At 41.0% G+C, this 12803-nt stretch overlaps 3 protein-coding genes across 3 annotated transcripts; all 3 read right to left on the bottom strand.

The window, feature by feature from the left end:
* Positions 1-4229: 4229 nt before the first annotated feature.
* On the bottom strand, positions 4230-4619 carry LOC115820207 (histone H2A). Its single transcript, XM_030783692.1, has one exon. The coding sequence runs from the start codon at positions 4614-4616 to the stop codon at positions 4230-4232; it is 387 nt and encodes a 128-aa protein (XP_030639552.1). The 5' UTR covers positions 4617-4619.
* Positions 4620-5540: 921 nt separating this feature from the next.
* Positions 5541-5915, bottom strand: LOC115820179 (histone H2B 1/2-like). Its single transcript, XM_030783663.1, has one exon. The coding sequence runs from the start codon at positions 5913-5915 to the stop codon at positions 5541-5543; it is 375 nt and encodes a 124-aa protein (XP_030639523.1).
* A 2903-nt stretch (positions 5916-8818) lies between these two features.
* On the bottom strand, positions 8819-9217 carry LOC115820200 (histone H2B 1/2-like). Its single transcript, XM_030783685.1, has one exon. The coding sequence runs from the start codon at positions 9191-9193 to the stop codon at positions 8819-8821; it is 375 nt and encodes a 124-aa protein (XP_030639545.1). The 5' UTR covers positions 9194-9217.
* Positions 9218-12803: the final 3586 nt, after the last annotated feature.

Raw genomic sequence — 12803 nt, 5'->3', positions numbered from 1 at the left:
TCTTTTATTCACTACAAACACAAAACAAAACATTAAAAAAAAAGAAATATGAGTGTCAGAAACCAGTCTCTCATCACAGTTTCCTTGTCTCGAAGATGTTCCAGTCTTTTCCTTTTCTTTTCACTGCTGTTACCAATACATTATTGTTTATAAAGCACATTTCTAGCCTGTCATTCTGATTTCACAAATCTGTACTTTAAAAGCATTCTGTTATAGATATTTTAGGTCTTAGTGTGTTTGTCTGAGTGAGTTATGTGGTTCTTGCCATATAGCCTAATTTCTCTCTCTCTCTCTCTCTCTCTCTCTCTCTCTCTGTGTCCCTCTCTCTGACATCTGTCACATAATTGCTCCAGTCTGTCCTAGACTGGAGCAATAACCATAGACTTCGACTTCATGATCCTACATTAACACCAGTATGTAAGGGCATGAGTAACATGTATTATTGAATGTCATTGTTTTAATGGTCTGTGTTATTTCATTATCTTCTACATAAACTCACTGTATTGAACGATGTTCTGCATCTTCTCCCAGATTCTGAACTTCAGGTTGCCCAGGTGCTTTGCCACATTGATCAGTGCTCCTGAAATTATCTCTGGATCCTGTAGTGTGAACTGGGCCCTGGAAAGACATTCAGGAGTCAGTGCTGCTGTGGATCTTTTTATCACAGTTAAGAGACAGATTACTCACCTGTTCCTTGAGTCCTCTAAGTTCTGTGAAAGGAAATCAGACATGATTTTTGAGAAGGAAACCTCTCAATTTCATGTCTTCTCATGCTTTTTTTTTTTTTTTTTTTTTCTTAACAGACCAATTCTAACTCAGTGCCACCACTCTTGCAACAATACACTTTTTCAGTCTTTTCAGAGCAATCATTTTTTTTTGTGGGCACTTGAATCTTTTGGTTGACAGAGACAGGACAGCCTACACAGTCAGTAGACGGTCATTATATGAATGAATGTACTATTCCCTTTCTTAATTGGTCATCATAAGGAGGACGGACCTGTCAATCAATCGGACAAAAAAAAAAACCTTTACCCTTTCCATTCCATCCGCATGCTCCTCTGAAACCTTTTGATCTTATCCAGTTAAATATATAATATGATCAATGATATGTATCTTACCTTATTATTTTTTGTGCAGCTCCCATCACATCTGGGTCCTTAATCAAGGGCTACAGAATGATGCAATGTTTACACACACTTGACAACATGAAAAGGTGTTTTCACTTATTCTAGTTGTGACACTTCTTCTGTATATGACTGAACCACATTTTTGATGAGGACGACTTCCAACTGGAATAAATTAGTCAACAGCTTTCAAATACTTCATTCTACCCACTGAAAAGTGTTGTGCATGTACAAATGTACCAGGTACTGTGACAATGAACAAAGTGAATATTCTGATTTGAAGAGTGGTTGGAAACAAAAGCATATTTTTAAAGTGGAGAGAAAACACTCTATTCTACCATTAGAGTCAGTTGGTGAGATTTTGAGAGGGAGGAAAACTGTGCTTCTTTCCTTCATTCTTCAGTGTCATGGCGTCTGACTAGGGTCTTTTATGACAAGCAGTTTAAATGGCTAGTGTTATGCTCTCTCCTGGAGAAGATACTTTGAGATAAGACCGAGCAGATCCTCCAGCTATTACCAACATACCCCTAATTAAATTCTACTGAAAATGTTTTTTTTTCTTTCTTTCTTTTTTTTTGATAAACACTGTTATTTTATTGAGATTTTTAAACTTGAGAAATGTATTTGCGACATGTAATCATTCTTTAATCTTCCATCGAGTTTGTGTTTACCTCAACAAACAAACAAACACAGTTAAACACATTCATCAATTTAAATGTATAATCTACGCATGTGCACTTATTGGATGTTTGATGGCTTTGTTCAGTAATTGTATTAATTTGGAAAACCAGTCTTTTATAAGTACTACATAATCTTTATACACTGTGACTATCTAATATAATGGTGCTGTTTGACTGTTACAGAATCCTACAATAGTGTAAGACTCAGAGAGGAAACTTCACAGCACCTTCAGAAAATCGCACAGAGTGTCTGAGGAACAATTCTGTGTAAAGTATGCATGGGTGTGTTATTGTGGACAGAGCATGTCAGTGTTCCTCTGCTCCAGCCCAGCTGTCTCTGGCCCCTTTAGGGTTTCTAATTCACGGTGAGCACACACCGTAACTCAGGCTGGGTTCCAGACTGTGATTTGAAGTGGCCACCATAGTACCACTACAACCAAACTCTGCTTACAAAAAATGTAACTCCCCTTTCTCTGGGGGAACATCAGCATCCCAGTGTAACTGAGTTGGCGATAACTACATGTAAGGCATGCTGACAATATTGTATGCATTTTCCCATACAATATTGTACAATCATTGTCGAGTAGTATACACATTTCCTTCAGGATTAAATGTGTTGTATGCATGTCATATCATAATGCACATTTTCTCTAGAAATACTGAAAAGTCTAATACATCAATGACAAAAAAGTGCACCATTACGAATAAACAAAACGAAAGCTCAGCTACTACACTGCGACCTCCAGGTGGAGACAAAGACCTTTAAAATTACCCCAAACGGTATCATGGGACAACATAAGTTGATATTTACTGCCCCTAAAAGTATCAATGCGAATTACATTATTCGTGTCCTCAAACACAAAAGTAACCTTGCCATAAATAAATTCGCAGTGCATGAAAATAAGGAGCATAAGGTGAACATTTGATCTTTTACTTAACGACTGAGGTGGCTCTTAAAAGAGCCTTTTGTGTTGGGAATTGGGAAGACGTCAATTTAAGCCCGTTCTCCACGAATACGGCGGGCCAGCTGGATGTCCTTGGGCATGATAGTGACTCTCTTGGCGTGGATGGCGCACAGGTTGGTGTCCTCGAACAGACCGACCAAGTAAGCCTCGCTGGCCTCCTGCAAAGCCATGACGGCGGAGCTCTGGAAGCGTAGGTCGGTCTTGAAATCTTGAGCGATCTCTCTCACCAGACGCTGGAAGGGCAGCTTGCGGATGAGCAGCTCGGTAGACTTCTGGTAACGGCGGATCTCTCGGAGAGCCACGGTGCCGGGCCTGTAACGGTGAGGCTTCTTGACGCCACCGGTGGCAGGGGCGCTCTTGCGAGCAGCCTTGGTGGCCAGCTGCTTCCTAGGTGCTTTGCCACCAGTGGATTTGCGAGCGGTCTGCTTGGTTCTTGCCATGCTTCCAGTCGATCTGTTTCAACTAACAGCAAAACTGTGCGAGTTTGTCGTCCAACAAGGCTATATAAAGCTTTGAGACCGCCTTCTCTCATTGGACAGCTCAGTGCTTTGTGCTCTGATTGGACGAGGACCAGAGCGAGGGACGTACACGACTGGCTCGCACTCTCTGCCTTTCTTTGCCGCCTGAAATTCAAACTGGAAGACCCACCCCTGTTTTATGGCGCGTATCACAAGTGTACCTTCTAATTTGTGCTTGTATGTGGAACTGCAAACCAAATATATTCTCTACAGATTAGTATGAAATGCGTAAAACAGGGAAACAGACACATAGATATGGCCTAGATTTAAGGAAACGCTTGTATATGTGAATGTGTCCGTTTTGTCCTAATAGAAAGGTACATTACAACTTGCGAAAGAAACAGAATCATTGCTTGATACCTTGTATCAGGTAGAGAAGTCTCCTCTTAACCAGAAGTTAAGGACACAATTGTGATGAACTTGTATATGGGATACGATTGTATGAGACTACCATGAGAATTCCCTCACAACCGAAATTTAGGTCCTTTTCACGAAATAATTCGAATTATTGTTTTGATTTCAAATTCAGTGGTGCTGAAATGCATCCACATGCGAATCCAGAACCATTTGTGCTTTATTTCGGCATCGGACCGTGCAGGCTTATTTTTCTTTTATTATTATTCAATCACTAACGGTGCAGTTACAGCGTGCATGCTGTAACACACCACATACTTCTGCCTTTGGTAAATTAGAAAACACAAGGGCAAATTCCTTCTAAATTGGCACGACTCTTCTTTTAAACTTATCCTGAAGTTGATGACGTGTCAGTCGGGGGGGGAGGGGATATACTACCAGGTTCACATCGTTCAGTCTGTAGTGTAACGCACCTTAACCTGACTGAGACAGATATGAGGAACAACTGTTATGCTCTTTTTACGGAGAAATTGGGTGGCTCTTAAAAGAGCCTTTGGGTATGTGAAGAGAAGGTCACAGTTGGAGACTTTACTTGGCCTTGGCTGGTTTTTCGGTCTTCTTGGGCAACAGAACAGCCTGGATGTTGGGCAGCACGCCACCTTGAGCGATGGTGACTCCTCCGAGCAGTTTGTTCAACTCCTCGTCGTTGCGGACGGCCAGCTGCAGGTGACGGGGGATGATACGGGTCTTCTTGTTGTCGCGGGCAGCGTTGCCAGCCAACTCCAAAATCTCAGCAGTTAAGTACTCGAGCACAGCGGCGAGGTAGACAGGAGCACCGGCGCCAACACGCTCGGCGTAGTTACCTTTCCTCAGAAGCCTATGCACACGGCCGACAGGGAACTGAAGTCCAGCCCTAGACGACCTGGTCTTAGCCTTGGCCCTGGCTTTGCCACCGGTTTTGCCTCTTCCGCTCATGTTTGTGTTCTAACAGGTTTTCTCTAAAAACAAGTCGAAGTACTCCCACTGCTATGTGGAGGCTCTTATTTATGGGATTCCCTGCCGTCGCTGATTGGCCAGTGTCTTGCTGTGTTGTAAACCAATCATCATACCGCCGTCACAAGCAAACCCAACCCACATGACCCCTCGCTTCGCTCTGAAACACGTATTGCTAGAGAGTCGGCTTTTGCCTGAAGAACAAACCCATTTTTATGTTAGTAAAATTTAAAGTCTAAAAATTTATATGAGACTGATGAAAAAGATTGATGCAATGTACTTTCCAGCGTCCTCTATGAGGTTCCATCAAATGTCTCTGGTATTTTTCTCTCGTATGGAATCCGTTATTAACAAGGTTATTGTCGCACCTCCATTAATGTATTGTCCTAAAAGTACAATTACTGTATACAGCTGATAACAGTTATTATTATCATCACCTTTCTCCCTCGAACTACTTTGAAATTTGAGTCCATCTCAGACCATATCCTGTGTGGGTTATGCGGGCTCTTCTAAGCACACTGATCTATATTATGCAAAATCACCAATACTGTGAATTCTGCACCAGAAGCAGACAGTCTACCAGGTTAAAATTCAATATTCATGGGCTGTCTTGGATTTAAATCACTGTATGATCCTTGATTTCCTTAAAATGAGCAACCAAATAAACATCAGTGGAAGACCTTGGAGTAGGCTCACTTGTCACACCCGCAAGTCGTGTACTCGGGTCATTTTTGTAGTTTCAAAGTGGCTGTATAGTTTCTGCATAATACGTTGAGGAGCGAAGAACATATTTTGGTGTCGAGCATATTGAGAATGACGGCACTGGATAGAAAACAGTAAGTTCTTTTACGGATTGAGTGGGTGGCTCTTAAAAGAGCCTTTGGGTTGTAAACGTTCTTAGGGCTTTTACTTGGAGCTGGTGTACTTGGTGACGGCCTTGGTGCCCTCGGACACGGCGTGCTTGGCCAACTCACCGGGGAGCAGCAGGCGCACGGCGGTCTGGATCTCCCTGGAAGTGATGGTGGAGCGCTTGTTGTAGTGCGCCAGGCGAGAAGCCTCTCCAGCGATGCGCTCGAAGATGTCGTTAACAAAGGAATTCATGATTCCCATAGCCTTGGAAGAAATGCCGGTGTCAGGGTGGACCTGTTTCAGCACCTTGTACACGTAGATAGCATAACTCTCCTTCCTGGTCCTCTTGCGCTTCTTTCCTCCTTTGCCGGCCGTCTTGGTCACGGCTTTCTTGGAGCCCTTCTTGGGTGCAGACTTTGCTGGTTCTGGCATTGTAATCGGATTCTCACTACAAATGAAAATCACCACGCCGAAAAGCTGGTTTAAGTAAACACTTGCATGCAAATAAGCTGGTTAGTCGTCCCCTCTCAACAACCCCTCTCCCGTTGTTGCCGTTAACTATCACGTGATAATACCTAGGTTATTCATTGGCCTCAGAATATAATGACGAATGCGAAGAGCTCCAATCGGAAATTCAGAAAATCTCATCTCTCTCTCTCTCTCTCTCTCTCTCTCTCTCTCTCTCTCTCTCTCTCTCTCTCTCTCTCTCTTTCTCTCTCTCTCTCTCTCTCTCTCATTTCTCTGTGAATTTGCCTATGCCTCTTGTCTTTTTCTTCTCTGTGGATCTGAACCCAAACGCACAGCAGGACTGTCTCCTGAATGTTATTCTAGAGCCCAGTGCACACTGCAGGATCCACAAATGAGTATTTCAAAGTCATTAATCTTAGAGTCAGAACTGACAGCAGAAGATATAGTACCTTTTGTTCCGTTGAGTCGAACTATGTAATCAGTGTAGTTCTAATATAAAAGATATCAGTGCCCACTTACTGATGAGGTACAGTCTTAGATCATAAAATCAAAATATCTCAGCACCAGAGACCTCACACATTTTGATGCAGAGTGATTTGATAAACACCTGCTTCCTTCCTTTTTTTTTCCAAGTTAATCAATTATTTTGCATCCAAACACTGAGTGTGTGATCTCTTCCTATGCAGGTATTTTCTTATCTCAATATTTTGGAAATGTAAGTTCATGTTCCATCTTGTTTTTCTCTCCAGCTCCTGTGACACTGGACCAAAACACTGTAGATCATCGTCTCATCCTGTCTGAAGATTTGACAAAAGAAAGAGTCATTATAGAGAAACTACTGCTTCATGGTAGTCCAGAGATATTCGCTGATTATCCGTGTGTGCTGGTCTCTGAGGGTTTTGTTTCTGGGACACACTACTGGGATGATGAAGTTAAAGACATCAGACACCGGATCTTGGGTGTCATTAGAGTTTCGGTCCGGAGAAGATCTGACTTCCTAAAGTGTGGACAGTGGTGTGTGGAGTGTTATTATGGTGAATATGATGCTCACTCACCCGCACAATCACAGCCTGTCCTCTTAGCGATTAATAAACTGCAGAGGGTCAGAGTTCAGCTGGACTGGGAAAGAAATTTTTGCACATTCTGTCAGAACCTAATATATACATTTCAATACATCAAGACATTGTTTCCGAGCAATTTCATTAACATTGCTCTTACACGATTGAGGCACATATGAGTTTCCCCTTTTGCTGGCATTCAGAGAAAAACCAAAAGCCTTAGAAAGAAAAGGTGTAGGACAAATTAGACTTGACGATCAACGTTCAGAAAAAAAGGCAAGTGGGATTTGCCAGTTGGCTTAATTCATTTAGTTATTAATCTGTGGGGGGGTTGTTTGTCTTGTTTGTTTATTTGTTTTGGTCATTTGCTTGTGTTTGTTTTTAATTAACTTAAAGTATTGCACAAAATAGTCCCCTGATACGGGGCAGGGCAAGTGAAGGAACCTAACCTAGTCGCAACCTAAGTAGTATCAAAAGTGATCCTGTCAGTGATACTAAATGAAGCCAAATGAACCAGAGCTTTCCTGTGGGAGTGTAAATCTTCACTTCATTATCATGGGTGAACACAGCCTCTATAATGCTGGGGAGGTGTTGTCAACGAAGAAAATCTCTCAGACTGCAACGAGAGAGCCTGACCTCATAAAGGACCTCATCCCTTATCAATAAAGTGGGAGGAAACCCAGCTATCATATAAAAGAGGAATATTTAGGCTTCACCTTTAGGATTACTAACAATACAATAGTGATAACGATATCAGTAATGATGCAATTTTCTTTCAGACACATATGGACAAGCCTCTTGCATTTTTCGGAGATCTCCCTCATCACACTCCATTTGGGGAAAGTAGAGATCAATACTCTCCACGGCTATTCTCACAAAATAGTTTCCATTGTCATGCTGGGACAGTTCACCTGGTCATCCGTGATATCCATACAAAAAGTAGACGTGCATTTCAGGACATAATGACATTGTGTTTGTACTGCGTTCTCATTCAGCAGTTTCATGTCCAGATATTTATATAGCACATCCAATATTTTATATCTAGTTTACAATGCATTACTTTGTTGATTTGTAATTCTGTTTTTGTTTTGGATGTGGCATTGGATAAAAACACCTGTAAAATTAATGCATTTGTATGGAAATGATTCTACATATTTAGTAAACAAAGCTACTAAAACTTTTTTTTTTTCCCAAACAGTTCATATGATATTCTTCGAGTTGTGTACAATGAGTCTGAGTCTATTTTTCACTGATTATGTAATGACATCATTGCTATATTCTGATTAGAGTTAGCCAAGTTGGAGACTCATGTAATCATGTGGATTGTGTGTGTGTGTGTGTGTGTGAGAGAGAGAGAGAGGGGGAGAAAATATAGATCTGTAAATGTCTGTGGTAGACACTGGTATACTGAGAGATGTGTGTGTAAATGTGAGGGTACTGTAAAGGTATAGGTTAGGGTCACATTGTAATTGTATTCTTCAGAGATTACAGGGCCTCTGCATATACATATAAAATCATACGGTCTCCTTTGTGTAAATCTCTGTATTCGAAAAGTTAGCCGTTTTAAACTACTTATATATTTTACGATTCGAGTTGAAACAAGGAATTTTTCAAATATAGAGATTTACACAAAGGAGACCATAGGATTGCTACAGTCCTAATCTAAAACATAAAAAACGTCAGAAAATGTAACCAAGCGTAAGTTCTCAACGGAATAAGTATTCAAGAGACAAAATGGATAGCTCTTTTGCAGACATGTTTGGTGGCTCTTAAAAGAGCCTTTGGTTTATGGATATTCCTTAATGGCTTTTACTTGGAGCTGGTGTACTTGGTGACGGCCTTGGTACCCTCAGACACGGCGTGCTTGGCCAACTCACCGGGGAGCAACAGACGCACAGCGGTCTGGATCTCCCTGGAAGTGATGGTGGAGCGCTTGTTGTAGTGCGCCAGGCGAGAAGCCTCTCCAGCGATGCGCTCGAAGATGTCGTTAACAAAGGAATTCATGATTCCCATGGCCTTGGACGAAATACCGGTGTCAGGGTGGACCTGTTTCAGCACCTTGTACACGTAGATAGCATAACTCTCCTTCCTGGTCCTCTTGCGCTTCTTACCTCCTTTGCCAGCCGTCTTGGTCACGGCTTTCTTGGAGCCCTTCTTGGGTGCAGACTTCGCTGGTTCCGGCATTGTAATCGGATTCTGACTACGAATGAAAATCATCACGCCGAAAAGCTGGCTTAAGTAAACACTTGGATGCAAATAAGATGGTTAGTCGTCCCCCCTCAACGTCCCGCCTCCGTTGCTGGAGATAACTGTCATGTGATAATTCGCAGGTTATTCATTGGCCTCAGAATATAATGACGAATGCGAAGAGCTCCAATCGAAGTTTCAGAAAACCTCAGCAAAGATTTGATTTTACGCGGGATAAAACCCTTCTCCGCGCAACAGACTGCTGCTGTTGGTTTGCATTGTGTGCTTAGAATGAATATATATATACACATATATATATAGCATTTAATACACGTTAGACGTTAGCCTTTTTTTTATTTAATCCGTTCAGAATAAGATTCGAGTGGACATTAAAAGGACTATAGCTTGTTGACTGTCCCCAGCGAGTCTATATTTTGGGGGATGTCATTTTACGAGATTAAGTGTCGAGAAATACAAATATAAATGTCCTTGTTTTCAATTCAAAATCAAGAACGAATACGTACAAAACAGAAGCCTTTGGTTTTGCATTACTGGATTTCAAGATCTACCTCCCGAATCAGTTCATAAAATCATAGCTAGCAGACTCAGGATCAGTATCAACGGTTGACTGCTGTATTCATTTTACAATTGAGGGTCATCGTCCTTTAAGATAATAACCATGTAACATGACAAAAACTTATTCTGACCTGATTTCAGACACCTTTACCCTAAGCCATTTGCGGAGAACAAAGTACCTCAAAACGCATCTTTGCAATTAAGAGACAACGAGGCAGGAATATAGCGCTTTTGCAAGCAGTGTGGGTGGCTCTGAAAAGAGCCTTTGTTTTCTTTTTACCAAACGTGCTGGAAAACGCTTAACCGCCAAAGCCGTACAGAGTACGTCCCTGACGTTTCAAGGCGTACACAACATCCATGGCAGTCACGGTCTTTCTCTTGGCGTGCTCGGTGTAGGTAACGGCATCACGGATGACGTTCTCCAGGAACACCTTCAACACACCACGGGTCTCCTCGTAGATAAGACCGGAGATACGCTTCACGCCACCACGGCGAGCCAGACGGCGAATAGCAGGCTTAGTGATGCCCTGGATGTTATCGCGAAGCACTTTGCGATGACGCTTAGCGCCTCCTTTGCCAAGACCTTTACCGCCTTTTCCTCTGCCAGACATGATATTCTACTATATTCTTAAGCTTGCGAACAAGTGTAGAGAAACTCGAAATGGTGATAGGTTATATAGTCATTGCACGGACCTGTTTGAAACCAACTTGCTTTTCAGCCCCGCCCACAATTTGTTTCTATTGTTAGTAAGAGGTGGGCACGCTGGTGTCTAACCCCTGACACATAAGCTCGTCCTTTTCCCGTCAATGTATACTGTAAATATATGTGTACTGTAAATAAACTGTTCTGCCAGCCATTCAGTTTGAATTTAGTCAGACAGATTAGTCCAAGCCTGTTTTTTTTTTTTCATTCGATGAATTTCATGTGTTGTCCCACGATGTAGGGTATTTGTGAGAGATTACTGGTATCCTGCCAAATTCGGTGATCTACGATAATACGACTCAGAGTACACATCTTATTATTATTATTATTATTATTATTATTATTATTATTATTATTATTATTATTATTAATGTGAAACATGATTTTGGTTTGAGATGGCTGGAGCCTGCACATTCTCCTCTTCCCTCGCTTACCTCCCCAGATCCCCCAGCATTCTAATAACCTGTGCTATTATTATAATGTTCATTTGTTACTTCTAAACAAACTATCATTATTATCACATTACGTTCATAAGCCGGATGAAGCCAAATAGTTTTTTCTGTTTGTATCAGTAAGAGGAAGAGGGGGGAGTGCTCTGACTGAAAGTTATTCATTCCGTTACGATTGGATCTTCTGAAAGGGGAAACTGCATTTTTTAGTGAAGTTGGATTGTCATGCTGCTGACCAACACTGCTAAAACGCTGCAAAATTAATTTGTAGTTTTTAGGATGTAGCTTTGGCCTTTTCCCCCCAAGAGTCCTCAGTATTCCTATGTCCATATTTAAAAGTGGAGTGGGGGGGGGGGGGTTATGTTTACATAAGGGTAATGACAGCTATTCTTCCGGGAATTGTCTTGTAGGTGATCGTTTTGAGCGTTACAGACTGTTTAGATAGCTTTGTATTCACAATTCCGTGTCTATAAACAGCGAGAGCACACGTTAGGTCTAAAGATGCAATTACACTGACTAATAAAAGAAATAGGTTTACACCATCTGACATTATCACTTATTGGCCACAGTATTACAGTTTCTCATTCTCTTTTTCTAAAGGCCAGTGGTTTAAATGAATATTCATGCTCCTGAGATAATACCCAATTTTCCCACTGACTTTTATTATCACTACTTAATCTCAATGCACGCCAATTCATCCTTGCAGGTGATTTGAACTATGCCCTTTACTTCTTGCTGAACAGGTCAAGTGTTAATACAGCAGGTTTTGAAATGTCAAAGGCCTCGACACTGTTCAGTCAACAGAATGGTTACTTGGTTAATTTTGGAGATTTTTAAATCCCTCAGTGAAACAATTATCTCTTTTTCTAACACCAATTATTTCTTCTCTCAGATTTTTTTTTTTTTTTTTTACATAACTCCTTTATTCAAAAGGTCACATTCACTGAAATACCAGCTGTAGTTATTTTTGAACATGTATGTTTGATTTTAGACCTCTCCCTTAAATACTACTGCACAACCTAAATGGAAGCTACACTTCCACGCTTTCTATCTACTTTGTCACTCTGCGGTTTTGTGTCTACTTTATTCAACCTTTTTCTTGAGACTAATAAAACTGATTTCTTCTTTCTTTTTTTTTTGGCAAACCTTGAAACTTACCTAAGAGGTCTAATGTCATATACATGACACATCAATAGAGAGAGTACTTTTTTTATTATTATTATTATTTATTTGTTTATTTATTTTTACTGTCTGTTTTTGATTAAGACATACCATACTCTGAAAAGGGCAGTGCTGATGCATTTAACAATAGGCTCATTTTCAAGCATAATTCAGCCTTTTATTCACAAATTAAACAAGGCCTTTAATGCTTTGAATTTGTGGTCTCTTTGATGAATACAGAGACAAAGTAAGCCATCTTATTGCCCGTAAGTGAAGGCCCCAGATAAAGGATGCTGACCAATATCTAAGAAAAAAAAAAAAGAGAGAAAACTCCTACTCTTTTTTTATTCCTCAGAAATCCCAACAGACAGCACTAATATGGATAGTTCTTTTAGATCATTTAGAAATTCCCAATCTTGACCTACAGAGTGCTGCTCTCCACTCTTATGATTATGACTCACTTTCATTGTCACTACAAGTTTACCTCTGCCTCAACCCTGCGACCCATTCCTAAAAAACACCTATTTGCCCCTTGCCACACTGAACTCAACCCTCAGTCACTTCAACACTTGGAGCATTGAAAGTCTGTTTTTGTGTTTTCTTTTTTTTTTTTTTTTTTTTTGTCTATTTCTCTACCTACTCTACGCCAACAATGCTTGTTCCTATTGCTGAAAGGCTGACCTCAGTGTGACTCGCACAGACAGTGTCTTTAGGAGAC

The sequence above is a fragment of the Chanos chanos genome, chromosome 9 (assembly GCF_902362185.1).
Source record: "Chanos chanos chromosome 9, fChaCha1.1, whole genome shotgun sequence".
NCBI classification, from domain to species: Eukaryota; Metazoa; Chordata; class Actinopteri; order Gonorynchiformes; family Chanidae; genus Chanos; species Chanos chanos.
Note: the sequence above shows the minus strand (reverse complement) of the source record. Positions and strands in the feature narration are given on the sequence as shown.

Bases quoted from the DNA above. Each gene is read 5' to 3' on its own strand.
- LOC115820200 (XM_030783685.1), bottom strand. From the start codon at position 9,193: ATGCCGGAACCAGCGAAGTCTGCACCCAAGAAGGGCTCCAAGAAAGCC.
- LOC115820207 (XM_030783692.1), bottom strand. From the start codon at position 4,616: ATGAGCGGAAGAGGCAAAACCGGTGGCAAAGCCAGGGCCAAGGCTAAG.
- LOC115820179 (XM_030783663.1), bottom strand. From the start codon at position 5,915: ATGCCAGAACCAGCAAAGTCTGCACCCAAGAAGGGCTCCAAGAAAGCC.